Consider the following 15,836-nt stretch of genomic DNA (forward strand, 5'->3'; position numbering starts at 1 on the left):
GCCCTCCCAAGCCCACCCATGGCTACACCCCTGCCCTGTCATGTGAACTCCATAGATTAGGGACTAATTAGCTGCACCATAGAGGGCACTGGTTGCATCACTGCCTGGTATGGCAACTGCTCCACCTCCGACCACAAGTGTGGCAACTGCTCGGCCTCCGACCGTAAGACACTAGAGGGGGTAGTGCGTACGGCCAAGTACATCACTGGGGCCAAGCTTTCTGCCATCCAGGACCTCTATACCAGGCAGTGTCAGGGGAAGGCCCTAAAAATGGTCAAAGACTCCAGCCACCCTAGTCGTAGACTGTTCTCTCTGCTGCCGCCCGATAAGAGGTACCAGAGCGCCAAGTCTAGGTCCAAAAGGCTTCTTAACAGCTTCTACCAACAAGCCATAAGACTCCTGAATAGCCAATCAAATAAATGGCTACCCAGACTATTTGCATTGTCCACCCCTCTTTTACACAGCTGCTACTCTCTATTTATTATCTAGGCATAGTCACTTTACCTCTACCTACATGAACATATTACCTTGACTAACCTGTGCCCCAGCACATTGACTCTATACCGGTAGCTCCTGTATATAGCCTCGCTACTGTTATTTTACTGCTGCTCTTAAGAATAATTGAACTTGTCACTTATTTTTCTTAAAACTGCATTGTTGGTGAAGGGCTTATAAGTAAGCATTTCACTGCAAGACCCGTTGTAGTTCTACTCATTCTATTTCTATGTAGTTGCCACTTAATCCAGTGGCGGCGATACAGTGACCCAGTTCTGTCAGTGGAGTTGAACTCTGCGTTATATGGGCGTAGATAGCTGTGCAACAGAGCGACTGTGCACCGTTCCAGACAGGGCAGACACTCAAAACTAATAAAGCTATAGAAGAAAATAATTAGTGGTAGAACACCTCACAGCAAAAAAATAAACAAACAAATCAGGAGACAAGTGATATAAAAATGGAAAAAGGTCACGGCTTACAAAAAATAAAGTGACACCATCTAACAAATGTTGAGTCAGTAGCTTCACATAAAGCTACTGGTTTTATCATCATAATGTCCAAACTTATTCCTGGTGGTCAATGTGCAATATAAACCGCTGATGGAGGTGGGCTACATCAAAACACACATTTTTGAGAGTAGCAAGACAATTACAAAACCAGGTGCAATGCAGCAGAAACGCATACGGGTCATTCATTTAGCACATTTTGTATTTTTATTTATTTATTTTACCTTTATTTAACCAGGCAAGTCAGTTAAGAACAGTGGGAAGAACAGCCTGGGAACAGTGGGTTAACTGACTGTTCAGGGGCAGAACGACAGATTTGTACCTTTGTCAGCTCGGGGGTTTGAACTCGCAACCTTCTGGTTACTAGTCCAACGCTCTAACCACTAGGCTACCCTGCCGCCCCATTAAAAATATGTTCCATTAATGTCAAGATTTAAATTGACCACATCCCTAGGAGTGTGTCATGTGATGGCTGGGGTGAATACCAGGGTGTAGGGTAGCTAGTAATGTTACATGGGGCAGTTTGGCCAAGGGCTGCATTCCCCAAAGTGCAAGGGGCTGGTTTCAGTATGTGACATCCCGCTAGCATCTGCCCACCCATTTCTCAGAGTAGGGATATAAGGAGTACCTTTAACCTATACAATATTAATATAAGCAACCTTTAAAAGTGAGACCTAAAAAAAAGACATGACATTTTAAAATGAACTGTATCTCGGTTATGAAGAGAGAACGGGGGTCATTCCTTCATTGGACCCCTGCATCACTTGAGATAATAAATGTGGACAGAATGCATGGGTATAAAGTCCCAGCTAAATGCCGAGACAGTGCAGTCTTTCCCCCGTATTCCTTTTAATTAAAATAAATACATCTAATTATTTATTGGGATGTTAAACGTTCTCAGTGTAAAATTAAGACAACTAAACCCAATATATAAAGTATGTAAAAATATATATATATATTTTTTTTAAAGATCACCTTCGATAACTAACGTTCACCAAAATACAAACTACAGTCAGGAGAATCAAATTCTAAAAATGTCATGGCATGAGGTCCCCATTGATTTTGTTACGTTTGAGTCACTCAAATAGCGTAAGAACACAGGATAAGCCATGGCAATATGTATAGAATTGAAGGAAATTAGCTTTAAAACTGCATTTCTCTCAGACACATAGTAAAACATGTAGAATTGCAGGAAATTAACTTTAAAATATCAACATAGTCTCTGCGGCAGCTCCATTAGCCACAGATCCATTAGCCACAGCTCCCACTACAAAGCCAACTTTGCCACTGCTGCTGAAAAAAAATAACAGGGGAAATAATGCAGGGAGAAGAGAATGGCTGAATTGGTGAGGGTTTGAACTGGCTGGCATTGTGGTGTGGCCAGTTTGCCATCATCTCTCCAGTGATTTGAATTTGCAATAGAATATGCTTTTCTGTTTACGTTGGAAGCAAGCCTACTTTCTAAGCACCCTGGGAAGCCAATCACTTCTTTTTGGTGGCAACATAGTATGGGGATAGAAGCTTCCTCCAATTGTAAACACAAACTGTGAAAATAAAAAGTTCAATACAAAGAGCAAAAATGTATAAATGTGTGTGCAACTTTGTCCTTTGTTCACTGTCCAATGTGCTAGCTACAGGTTGATGCTGGGATGCAAAACCTAGCTACGAAGGGACCCATCCACAGAGGGTCAATGAAAACTGTCAACAAACCAACATAAGCCACCCGGCTAAAGGGGTCAATCAAAACCTGCTAACGAATTGCATGTAATTTCGTTCGATATATGTTTTAATTGAGCTCACCACATAGCTAGATTTCGGTGTCACTACTCCCTGTCCCGCCATCTTGGACCGGCCCAAGCAGCCATGACTAGCTAGCTATCCAAACAGCTAACGCGTTTAGCTAACGTTAGTTAGCAGCCGTTGGAACATAGTGAAACCCCGTCTCGAGCTCTTCACAACCAACACCAACTCCGGGGCACGAGAACGGCTCAAATTCATGCATACATTTTGCACATACACAGTGCATACATTTTGCAGATACACAGTGTAGCAAGCAAACATACTTCCCTGGCACCATGGGACGTCTACTCCATAATAGAACGTTAAATCGCCATTAAAACAACGTAGCCTTCCTAAACGTTAGCTAGTTCTCTGACCAAGTTCGGTCACTTTATCATACTCGGTAGATGTGGCTAGCTGGCTACAAAACGTTACCTAACGCTTACATCACAGTAATGATGTTATCTGTAAAAAGCCTAATTCTATATGTCCCTGACCATTGATTCTCTAACTAGCTAACATTCAGAATGAGCTGGCCAACTCCAGAGTCCCAACGACGCACGTTCCACAAGCTAGTTAACGTTATCAAACTAGCAGGGGACTAGCTAGACATTTGCTAGTAGGCTAAATTAAAATGTTTGTATGTGGTGGTTCGTATTATCAATATAAATTACTAGCCCGCAAGTAGGTACTTGAGATGTTCTATTACACAGCCAGCTAGCTTATTCAGCTACCAGACTTGTTAGCCATTTCTACTGCACCCAATACAAACCAGCTTGGAAGAAACATTTGATATGACAAGCCTTTGTGACTAACAAATAGCTAAGTTGACGAGTTAGATAAATTCAAGGCCACCCTAATAACGAAAATAGCCAGTTGGGTTACTAAAATGTGTTTATGCAATGGAAAATCCGTTCATTTTCACTATTGGATTAGCTAGCGAGGGAAAGAAGTCGGGTAGGAACGCTGCGTAGCCGCAGGGTCGCGCACATCGTGTGATGGGTGTATGGAAAACCAGAGTCCGTGCGCTCACCTGAGAGTGGACTGGCTATGTTAGTTAGTTTAACATAGTTACACGTATTACTATGTGGGCAAGAATGTAGAAGGTGCAAGTGTTGTGGTTCAAGGACCGGCTGGTCCTGTGTGTTTGCAACTTAGCGAGCTACCTTCAACAGTAAGGCCTTCGTTCTGGCGCCATCTTCATGAAGCCTCTGAAATCCAAACAGTGAGCTGCAAGCAAGAAGACAACACAGGCGGTTCAGTATCACTTGCACTGCCGTGCAAATTGATTTAACGTATAAAAACGGCAAACGCGTGTACAGAATATTAAGAATACACCAGAGGTGTGTGCAGGGCTTTGACTCCGACCTGTCAATTCCGACCAAGCTGTCCCTCTCTTGGGCTGTCAGCGTCGGAAAGTCCTCCTCGGTTTCACTGGCTTTTCCCGCCGCCATTTTCTTTTCCTCATCACCACCAGAAGCCGAGCCGAGACTCCGAGCAGCAGCGCAGGCAGCAACAGCGAGCGAGACTCCGCACGATTGCATGGAATCGCGACGAGAGGGCGAACGAAATACTCCACCAAATCAAAGAAGAAAAACTAAAAATGTATTAAGATAGAATAAACTTTTCTCCACGATCAAAACGCAATTCAAAATGGTAAATCCTTTCAGGAAAACAAGTACCCCTCCAAAAAGTATTCGCGTCACATTTTTAGGCACCGTTTATGCAACTAATCAAATGTAATGCATGAAGTTCAATTCTTGCAGTTTGAAAAGAGTATTATTTGACCATAAAATTCCCCACAGCCACCAGCTTAAAGTTGTTATAATTGTGTCACACAAGCAAGCGAACCCACGCGCCGCCGTAGTCACGCCTCTCCTACATCTTCAGCCAATAGATATGTCTGAATATCAGCATATGACATTAAGTTTTTTTAACCCATCTTCATTTATCTTTTTACAAACCACAGAAATCAATTATACATGTTAATTATTTTCTCAAAATCAATAATGTATATATTGTATAGGTATTCAAATTGATTGATTTGTTTTGCAAAGTGCATAAATAACAATGTTAAATAGCTACATGCAAACTGTCATATTACTAAATACATTTAAGAGTGACAACTGAGAAATTTGTGCAAATACTTGATACCAGTATTATTTGCTGTTGATGGGTAAGCATGTCTAAATAAAACGTTGCAATGATGTGTGGAGGTAAGAATTCTGATTAGGACTGTGTAACTACTTTATTCTTCTCACCCTGCAATGTTCATTCACATCATAATAATCATCATCCTTGCCCTAGGCCCCACATTCCTATACATTTTTGTGGTTCATACCAATTTGATCTGTTTGCATTTTTTAAAAATGTACTAGCTAGTTCTACTGTATTTGTGTACAGTATATCTACTGTGTTATGAATTACATTCTCACTTTTGTACATGTCTTGAAAAAGAAATTAATAGCAATCATTCTTGTTGGTGTTTTTTCCCCCCCAGCTGTGGACATTTTCAAAATACCCAGACTCATTTGTTAGACAAGACATATCCATCCAATATAAAATCCTCAAATCTAATTATCCAAATAGCTTTTTTGATGTATCATAAAACCATTGGAACATATTACTTTATAAAATATTACTGTTTATTTTGATATCAATTGATTATATATAAGTTACAGTATTTGATGTAGATTTGAATTTGAATCAATTTAAATGTGCAAGGGATAAAGTGATAGCTATTTTGTGTAGAAATTGAATCAAATGTGAGGGAAATTGAATCTTATTTCGTATGGAACATTATTATGCTTCCAAATGAAATTGTCAACATTCTGCAACATTTCAAAGAAAGAGCAAAGTGTTAAAATACTGATGTGGCAAAGCATCATTCTGTAGGCGGGGCCAGCAGAGGTTTATAAAGCTCAGGGGCGGGGCTTGCATACGCAGTCAACATCATGATGTAATTTTCTCCAAAATGGCGGATCGCAAAGAAGGTTAGTGCTAGTCCATGTTTATGGATTAAATCATCTCGAATTATAAGAACGAATCAGGTATACTATATATAGATAGTTCCAATATGAAGAAATCTAAACGCTCAAATATTGCTATTCCTTCAGCTGCGGCTTTTGACAGGGGGACTTTACTGACTAGATGGCTAGCTTTGTTGCTAGCAATTTAGCCTCATTTCTAAACAATGGCATGCAATCGCCCATCGACCCAAATACCAGCCATTGGCATTGTGAACCTATTTGATTTTGTCACCCATGGCTCCTATCCCGACTACTGTAACGTTATCGCAGATATACACTTTATAGTTATGACGTGAACGCGATTACCAACTAAACAAGTATTCCAGTCATGTTTTAAATCAATATTCAATGAATTCATGTGTTTTGTGAATCCTATCACTACTACTATGAAGTTACAGCAAAGATTTAGATGCATGCATTGGAACTGTTTCTTGACTGTGAGGTAATTGGACTGAATTTGGACCTGAAACCTGCCTGCCCTAGGTTGCCTAGATGATAGAAAAACCTGTCTTAGGTTGCCTAGGTGATATAAAGTGAAAGCAAAACAGTTTAAATTCTTTGTATGTCTTTCCTTCATCCCAGATCACATCTTATCAGAAAAGGATGAGCTGGAGAGCGAGGATGACACCTATGAGGTGGTGGACCTGACAGAGTACGCCCGGAGGCACCAATGGTGGAGCATGGTGTTTGGGAATAACTCTGGTCCCCTCGCAGAGAAATACTCTGTGACCACGCAGATTGTGATGGGAGGGGTCACTGGCTGGTATGCAACCCAAATTGGGGCTGATTTTTATTAGGGCCAATTTCAAGTTTTCATAACAATCGGTAATCGGCATTTTTGGACACCGATCATGGCCGATTGCGTTGCACTCCACGAGGCGACTGCGTGGCAGGCTGACTACCTGTTATGCGAGTGCAGCAAGGAGCCAAGGTAAGGTGCTAGCTAGCATTAAACATATCTTATAAAAAACTATCAATCTTAACATAATCACTAGTTAACTACACATGGTTGATGATATTACTAGTTTATCTAGCTTGTCCTGCGTTGCATATAATCGATGCGGTGCCCGTTAATTTATAATTGAATCATAGCCTACTTCACCAAACGGGTGATTAACAAGCGCATTCGCGAAAAAAGCACTGTCGTTACATCAATGTGTACCTAACCATGAACATCAACGCCTTTCTTCAGGGTCAGGGTATATGCAGCAGCTTGGGCTGCCTGGCTCGTTGTGAACTGTGAAGACTATTTCTTCCTAACAAAGACAGCCAACTTCGCCAAACGGGATGATTTAACGAAAGCGCATATGCGAAAAAAGCATAATCGTTGCATGAATGTACCTAACCATAAACATCAATGCCTTTCATAAAAACAATACACAAGTATATATTTTTAAACCTGCATATTTAGTTAAAATAAATTCATGTTAGCAGGCAATATTAAACGAGGGAAATTGTGTCACTTCTCTTGCGTTCATTGCAATCAGAGTCTTGGTATATGCAACCGTTTGGGCCGCCTGGCTCGTTGCGAACTAATATGCCAGAATTTTGCGTAATTATGACATAACATTGAAGGTTGTGCAATGTAACAGGAATATTTAGATGTATGGATGCCACCCGTTAGATAAAATACCTAACGGTTCCGTATTTCACTGAAAGAATCAACTTTTTTTTTCTAAATGATAGTTTTCAGTGTGTTATTATGTTATCATTAAGTCTATGATTTGATATTTGATAGAGCAGTCTGACTGAGCGGTGCTAGGCAGCAGCAGGCTCATAAGCATTCATTCAAACAGCACTTTCGTGCGTTTGCTTGCAACTCTTCGCAATGCTTCAAGCATTGCGCTGTTTATGACTTCAAGCCATTCAACTCCCGAGATTAGGCTCGTGTAACCGAAGTGAAATGGCTAGCTAGTTAGTGGGGTGCACGCTAATAGCGTTTCAAACGTCACTTGCTCTGAGACTTGGAGTAGTTGTTCCCCTTGCAGAGTGAATTTGGATTTTGTGGCGCGATGGGTAATGAGGGTTGCTGTTGTCGATGTGTTCCTGGTTCGATCCCAGGTAGGGACATGGAGAGGGACGGAAACTATACTGTTACACTGGCAATACTAAAGTGCCTATAAGAACATCCAATAGTCAAAGGTATATGAAATACAAATGGTATAGAGGTAAATAGTCCTATAATTCCTTTAATAACATCAAGCTAAAACATTTTACCTGGGAATATTGAAGACTCATGTTAAAAGAAATCACCAGCTTTCATATGTTCTCATGTTCAGAGCAAGGAACTTAAATGTTAGCTTTTTTACATGGCACATATTGCACTTTTACTTTCTTCTCCAACACTTTGTTTTTGCATTATTTAAATAAAATTGAACATGTTTCATTATTTATTTGGGGCTAAATTGATTTTATTGATGTATTATATTAGGTTAAAATAAGTGTTAATTCAGTATTGTTGTAATTGTCATTATTACAAATAAATATATTTTTTTAAATCGGCCGATTAATCGGTATTGTCTTTTTTGGTATGGACGTTGAAAAATCATAATCGGTCGACCTCTAGTCCCTAGTGTTCCAGTCCGAGTCCTTTAATCTCGAGTCGAGTCACAAGTCCCTTGGTAGTGCTAAAAGCTGTGGTCTAACCATTTAAAAATCAAAATTCTCTTCAACTGTTGGCACATTTTAAGGATATCTCTAACATTGGCTGTTGTAGCTAGTAGGCCCCCTATTTTAAATGATGCATCACAGAGATTTTCTGACAAGAAAGCCACTTCTGGTCCAGTCTGAGTTGAGCCATGAAAATTGTGACTTGAGTCAAGTCTGAGTCCTGGACTCGAGTACTACAGCACTGGTATCAGTCACTCCTCTCTCTTACATTCAGTTGTGCAGGATACTTGTTTCAGAGAGTAGGGAAGATAGCTGCAACTGCCATAGGTGGAGGGTTCCTGTTGTTACAGGTAAGAGATGCATCAAATTTGTATTGAGTCAACGCTGGGTACTTACATAATACACATCTCTATTCCATTTTTAAAATCTTATTTAACTTGGCAAGTCCGTTAAGAACAAATTCTTATTTACAATGACTGCCTACCCCGGCCAAACCCTAATCCGCAAGACGCTGGGCCAATTGTGCGCTGCCCTATGGGACTCCCAATCACTGCCAGTTGTGATACAGCCTGGAAACTAATCAGGGTCTATAGTGACGCCTCTAGCACTGAGATGCAGTGCCTTAGTTTACATCAACTAAGGCGCCACTCGGGAACACCAATGACATCACATGTTACAACGTGAACGGAGGGCCACTTCACATGCAACCCAACAATCCTCACTCATTTTCCTTTCTGCACCTTCTCCTGCAGATAGCGAATCACAGTGGCTACGTGCAGGTGGACTGGAAGAAAGTGGAGAAGGACGTGAACAAAGCAAAGAAACACCTGAAGAAGAGAACCAAGCAAGCAGCCCCTGAAATTAACTCCTTCTTCGAGGAGGTAAAGGTATTAATTACACTGCCTGACTAATCATAACTTTATGGTAGGCTATTGTGCCTATAGTATTGTGTGATTCTAAAAGGTGAACATGTCTGAGATGTGTGCGTGCTCATTGGTCCTTTATTTAACTGTTCATTTATTCTGTGAGACCAACACTGGTACCTGGGTGTGGGAGCTGCTTTTTGATTCAATTGGATTGCCAGTCCGCTTGAATCTCAGTGCCTTGCATTGCATGTACTTATGAGGGGAAAAAGGTATACTTAATTATGATATTTGGGGGGAAATAGCTAAGTTCATAAATACCTGAGTCATCCGCAGCCATTTGATGGACTAATAATGCAGCAACAGCGCCCTCCAGCGAACTCACACTGTAAAAGCACATTCCTGGATTTATCACAAGCAGAAACTAAAGTATACCCTGCGTATAAGATTCTTATTTTTCCATCTATTATCACTTATAACCCTTCAGTTATTGGAGGTGACCTCTCACAGCCTGCTTGTTTCCTCTCCCCCTTCCCCTCTCTGCAGGCCACAGAGTTTGCAAAGAAGAACATTGTCCTGTCCAGCGGGTTTGTGGGTGGATTCCTCCTGGGCTTGGCCTCCTAATGATGTCGGGCCAATTCACGACTGAGGAAGTCGTTACATAGGAAGAAGGAAGCTGTCATTACTGTGAACTGAATCTCCACACGGGATGTTGTCATTAACTGTGAATCGTTGTCTTTCTCCCAGCACGGAATTAGTCATGAAACGGGTTTGGGAGGAGGCTGAACATGTGAAGCTGCCACTTTATGTCCCCCTGGCTGGTCTCTTCCGTTACTGCCCAACTGATCAGAGTCTAGCTTGTCCACCCTCTTTTTATTCTATTTATCTGGTGGTTTCTGATCCAGGATCAGTTGTTTGGGCCTGTTGAATATGAAATGTTTATACTTCATATTCATAATCAGCACTACCCCCAACATCAATGTATGTGAAAATGTCACGTTTCTATGTTTTGAATCAGCTATATTATATATATATATTTGTTCACCGTCATATGGTGTGCATCATGTGATTTGAATCCATTACTGAGCAATGCCTACTCATAACTGGTTGAAATCACAATGCACACCGGATGATGCCATTACAAAAACTAATTTTGACTTCAAAACATAGAAACATGACATTTTCACATATGTTGATGTTAGGGTAGTTCTGGAGATGATGAATACAATGTTGAAAATGTTAGAAATGTCCCTTTAAGTGCACAACGCGACACCTCTTGATACACTATGATATACTACTAATATACTGTACCACACACTGGACATAGACAGAGGCCGAGTAATCCTATCTGGTGCACTATTACCTGGAAGAACAGGTCTAGGATCAGGAATGTGTCCCAAATGCTCATAGTGCACTACATTTGACCAGAACCCTATGTAGGAAATAGGGTGCCATTTGGGACACTGGCCAGCTCTCCCTATACTCAGATCAAAGTTTTACCACCCTGTGCTATTCAACAAAATGTGTCTGCAGACCTGTTGTTACGGGCTTAATATACCAACACCTGATCACTGCACCTTTGCTGGCTAATGTACTGTAGGTATATCTGTGTGCAGATTAGCGTTTTTCATAAAGAATCTTGTTCTGGGGGCAGCTCTGCAGAATGGTCACTAGCTGGCACAGCCACAAAATCTGATTTTAAATCTAACTGTAACCACACTGTTAACCCTAAGGCCTAACCTTAAATTTAGACCAAAAAGTTAAATGTAATTTTCATGAATTTTTACAATATAGCCAATTCTGACTTTGCAGATGGCCTATCTAGCAGATTCGCTTAGTTCTGCCTCCAGGACAAGACTCATTCCAAAACATGTGAACCTGCTATCAGTGTAGTCATAGGAAAACATGTGATTTAGTCATGTGTAGAATATACTATCAGTTTTATAGATAGAAGGAAATGTACAGTGTAAAGTCAGTGTTCAGTTGCTTATAAGTTGTTCCATATTGTGTCTAACTATTTAAATATTACGTGTCAGGAGTATGATTTTCCATTAGTTTCTGTACTTCACCAAGTGCACATTAACTTCTTACTGCCGTTAACCTCCATATGTTCTGACCTCCTGAGTGCTATTTTGAAATATTGATAACCAACCAACCATAACTATGGATTTGTCTTATGTTTCTGTTTTGTCAAATAAAGTTGCCTGATTTTTGTTGGTTAGCAATGTTAACAGTTGTGTGTGTGTGGTCACTGGACTGCATGGCAGACATGCATACAATCAGGGCTTGGTGTGTACACTGAGTGGATTAACAGTCTATCTTGACACGTTTAACTTCTCAACAATATATTTATTTTGATTATTAAAGCCAGCATGACTCAGATTTCAGTAGCTCTATGGCTGCCTTTACACAGGAAAACCAACTCCGATCTTTTGCCAGATTATTGGTATTTTGGCCAATCAGGTCAGATTTTTGCCAGTAATTTCGGGCATAAGATCAGAATTGGGCTGCCTGTGTGAGTGTAGTCTATGAGTTCCGGTAATGCAAATGTCCAGATGTTATGATGTGAATAGAAATGGATGCTTCCTTGTGTCAGCATGGAGGATGGGGGTTGTAATAACTATCATGCATGTCACAGCAACAATGAATGAGCATTGTCACAATACTAAGATATTTCACCACTATGTATGTGTATCCATCTACACTGTGAAATCTGCTTTTGAAAGGTACTGCATGTAGAAAGAGACAAAGGAAGATACTCACCAAATCAATCTGAAATAAGTACCAATTGTCCATTTTTTTTGTTTACCTCTGTCACAGAGTACAATATCAATGAATAAATTCAATATTTTTTGGTTTATATTAAATGCACATTGAATTGGGGTTTAATCCTGATAGGCTTTCTGTATCTTGGGGTTTAATCCTGATAGGCTTTCTGTAGCTTGGGGTTTAGTCCTGATAGGCTTTCTGTAGCTTGGGGTTTAATCCTGATAGGCTTTCTGTAGCTTGGGGTTTAGTCCTGATAGGCTTTCTGTAGCTTGGGGTTTAATCCTGATAGGCTTTCTGTAGCTTGGGGTTTAATCCTGATAGGCTTTCTGTAGCTTGGGATTTAGTCCTGATAGGCTTTCTGTAGCTTGGGGTTTAATCCTGATAGGCTTTCTGTAGGCTTTAGTCCTGATAGGCTTTCTGTAGGTTGGGGTTTAGTCCTGATAGGCTTTCTGTAGCTTGGGGTTTAGTCCTGATAGGCTTTCTGTAGCTTGGGGTTTAGTCCTGATAGGCTTTCTGTAGCTTGGGATTTAGTCCTGATAGGCTTTCTGTAGCTTGGGGTTTAATCCTGATAGGCTTTCTGTAGCTTGGGATTTAGTCCTGATAGGCTTTCTGTAGCTTGGGATTTAGTCCTGATAGGCTTTCTGTAGTTTGGGATTTAGTCCTGATAGGCTTTCTGTAGCTTGGGATTTAGTCCTGATAGGCTTTCTGTAGCTTGGGATTTAGTCCTGATAGGCTTTCTGTAGCTTGGGGTTTAGTCCTGATAGTCTTTCTGTAGCTTGGGATTTAGTCCTGATAGGCTTTCTGTAGCTTGGGATTTAGTCCTGATAGGCTTTCTGTAGCTTGGGGTTTAGTCCTGATAGGCTTTCTGTAGTTTGGGATTTAGTCCTGATAGGCTTTCTGTAGCTTGGGATTTAGTTCTGGGATATATGAAGTACTCTTTGTCAATTGACTTGACAAAAAACCTTTCAAATAAAATTGTATTGATTTATTGTCATTTCTTAATGTCCTGTCAGAGGCATATTGATTTGTGTAAATAATGACTTCAATGTCTATTGAGCTGAATGAAGCTGAAAACAGAGGCAGCCATGATGTCACCTCATCAGAGTGCCTCTCTCTACTGTGTGTTACTGTAGCTGCCAGCACCACACTACCACTGGTCCCTCCCTGTTGCTATGGAAACTGCTCTTTTTCTCTTTCTCTCTTCCGCTTGCTCTCTTGTGGTGTGGTGTGGCCTTCCCTCTTTTCCACCCTCTTTCTCGCTGCCTTTCTCTCGTTCTCTCTCTCTGTTTCTCTCGCTTTCTCTTTCCAGTCTTGCCTTTTTCTTTGTTTTTACCTCTATCTATCTGTGAGTGTGCCCATGTGTAATGGTATAGGGGTAGAGGGGGATATTAGAGTGGGGGGAATGAGATGAGGCCCACTCTCCACCATCCGATGACCACATCACCAACCAATCAGATCATCAATAGCCCCCAATAGATCCCACCAAGAGTAGGGTAAAGCCAGAGTATGAACGCCATGGAAACTGCAAGGGATGTTTTATAATAGTAGCTCGCCCTAGTGGCACCAGATACCGGTACACCTCAGTCAGGCTGTTCAAAACAATTGTGTTATTAATCCATTGATCGTAATATAAGGGCTGCATCTTCATACTTAAACCTCTCCTCATATCTCCTTTATCTGCACTGATCTGGGGAAAAAATAGGAAAGGCGAATTCGATATGGTGCATGCATATACTAGGTACTGGCTTTCACCAGTTACTTCATATTAGTAGAGGAAAGACAGGAGACAGGAAACAAATGATAGTATTAAGATACAACCCAATCCATGCCTTCAGGCAGCTGGCTCCAAAGGGTCCAAGCCATACAATAGTTAACTCTGTCACAATCAGTTTGTTGACAGCTGTCATTAATATGGTTACGCAATGTGGTACTAGTCAGTGGACAAAGTCAGAGATGAAACGTCAATGCATGTTAGAATAGCAATGTTCATTATTCATAGTACAATAATTCATAGTAATTAGTACAGTGAGAAGCTGCCTTTTTATACGAAGCATGGGTTATTAAACAACTGATAGATAGAGACCATTTTAGGCCTATCACACAAATTATTCATGAGAGAAAATTGAAAATAGATCAAATGGGACCATTTCTCCCCGAGTTGGAGTGAAACTGTCATCATAATGCTAGCCTGGGTAGACTGAAATATATTTTTGTTTCTGAAGGAAGATTCTGTGTAAAAGTACATTCATTTCTTATGTATTTTGGGTATAATACAGAGCCTATGACTAGTGAGTCTTGGATATTATCACATTATTCCTGCATTGCATCTAGAATTTGGAGTTCTTTATCATATAATTAGGAATTAGAATACTAGAATGGGTATGAACCTTCTTATGATGGCAGTGAGGTCAGCCATTTTGGTCAGAGAGTTTGCCAGTGCTGTTGTAAGATATTGTGTAAAATAATGAATTTGAAGAAAACTGTAACTTATAATTATATTACTATATTTTAGGTTGACAATAATTATATTACACAATTTCAGATATATCATATGCGATACTTTTATTTCCCTCCATAAATAAGTAAAATCAGGATAGACATTAATTCCAATTAGACTTTTTGGGATTTCTCCCTGGCTGCCATTTCACCCCATTCTGGAACTTTTAGGGTTTATGACATAACCCCTCTGGTCATTTAATAAGATCTCTTTTTTTCCTGTATGACCACCTCAAGGGGGCAGTGTCAACCAATCCAGAGTGACTCACTCACCTGTGACGTTGTGGCCGAATAATACAAATGCATTGGCGCAAGTGTGTCAACAATGTGGCCCAGGGATCAGTCAAAAGCAAAGCAGTGCATTCACTGCTATTAAGCCAATGAATTACCAGGTATTTACTGAAAAGGTACGTGGTAGAATGGTAGTTCTATTGCAATAACCTATGACTTAGGCTACATGGTTGTTTCTTTGGGATTCAATAGTACAAGAACCGCTAGGCACCTTATTTTAATGTTTTAATAATTCGTCCTCTCTTCGGCGGACACATATCTTACAGCTTTTCTGCTACATATACATACATTTTATATACACTTTTATTACAACAAGTTAGCAATTTTGTTTCATTCTTATCAGACAGCATCTGATGCAACTCCGCCGACAGAACCAGCCCCTCCCTGTAAGCACTTAGGCTGCTGGCTACGTTCAGCAGAGAGGCGAATGTGACGGACCCAAGATGTGGCTGTGACATGACTATGTCTAACAGGTCTAATATCTGTCAGGTCTCTGATCACCTATTATTAGAAAGTATCTCTGGATGCACACCTGCACAACAGACATCACTTCAAATCTCATCTCCTGCCCAGAGTGTAGAATACATAGGCCCATTTATGAGCAAAATAATGTCCAGCCAATGTGAGGCCATCACTTGCAGGAATCTGGTTGTACTTGCTTTTTTAATGCATGGCAACAAGGGTTTATAGAAATAGGGCATTTGCTTTTTAAAATAAAAAATAAAAAATCATATATTTCCAATAGTCAACTCATGTGTTTCCAATGCTGCTATGGATGCTGGTCCTTTTTTGATACCCTTATTTATAGACGTGCAAATATTGGTCCGAACACATCTGTATCAGATGGAAACTAATAGTTAATACACAATACACGATAAATATTATTGCGAGGACAGTGAAAGGATTGTGGAAACGCTGACGTAAGGTGATGGGCTTTTGATGGTGTCAACGCGTGCGCGCGGTGCATTGAATGCGACCGTGGATTGGTGGAATGGGGA

At 40.5% G+C, this 15,836-nt stretch overlaps 2 protein-coding genes across 7 annotated transcripts in view; one reads left to right on the top strand and one right to left on the bottom strand.

Moving 5' to 3' along the window:
- The window catches only part of LOC124011612 (lysine-specific demethylase 6A-like), a 50,791-nt gene extending 46,150 nt beyond the window's left edge, over positions 1–4,641 (bottom strand). For both annotated transcript variants that reach the window (XM_046325065.1, XM_046325064.1), the window contains exons 1-2: positions 4,149–4,641; positions 3,947–4,010 (exon numbers count right to left, since the gene is read on the bottom strand). In XM_046325065.1, coding sequence (XP_046181021.1) covers positions 3,947–4,010; positions 4,149–4,324 — 240 coding nt within the window. In that variant the 5' untranslated portion in view covers positions 4,325–4,641. The remainder of the gene's footprint in view (positions 1–3,946; positions 4,011–4,148) is intronic.
- A 1,074-nt stretch (positions 4,642–5,715) lies between these two features.
- Positions 5,716–12,142, top strand: LOC124011333 (FUN14 domain-containing protein 1-like). Of its 5 annotated transcripts, none has more exons than XM_046324605.1 (6): positions 5,716–5,773; positions 6,392–6,572; positions 8,694–8,769; positions 9,172–9,306; positions 9,829–9,882; positions 10,080–12,142. In XM_046324605.1, the coding sequence occupies exons 1-6, from the start codon at positions 5,755–5,757 to the stop codon at positions 10,137–10,139; spliced, it is 525 nt and encodes a 174-aa protein (XP_046180561.1). In that variant the 5' UTR covers positions 5,716–5,754; the 3' UTR covers positions 10,140–12,142. The 5 variants fall into 5 exon arrangements, with proteins under 5 accessions (XP_046180561.1, XP_046180562.1, XP_046180563.1 ...); XM_046324606.1 differs by having other exon boundaries at positions 9,172–9,300; XM_046324609.1 differs by having other exon boundaries at positions 5,764–5,830.
- Positions 12,143–15,836: the final 3,694 nt, after the last annotated feature.

The sequence above is a fragment of the Oncorhynchus gorbuscha genome, linkage group LG23 (genome assembly GCF_021184085.1).
Source record: "Oncorhynchus gorbuscha isolate QuinsamMale2020 ecotype Even-year linkage group LG23, OgorEven_v1.0, whole genome shotgun sequence".
NCBI classification, from domain to species: domain Eukaryota; kingdom Metazoa; phylum Chordata; class Actinopteri; order Salmoniformes; family Salmonidae; genus Oncorhynchus; species Oncorhynchus gorbuscha.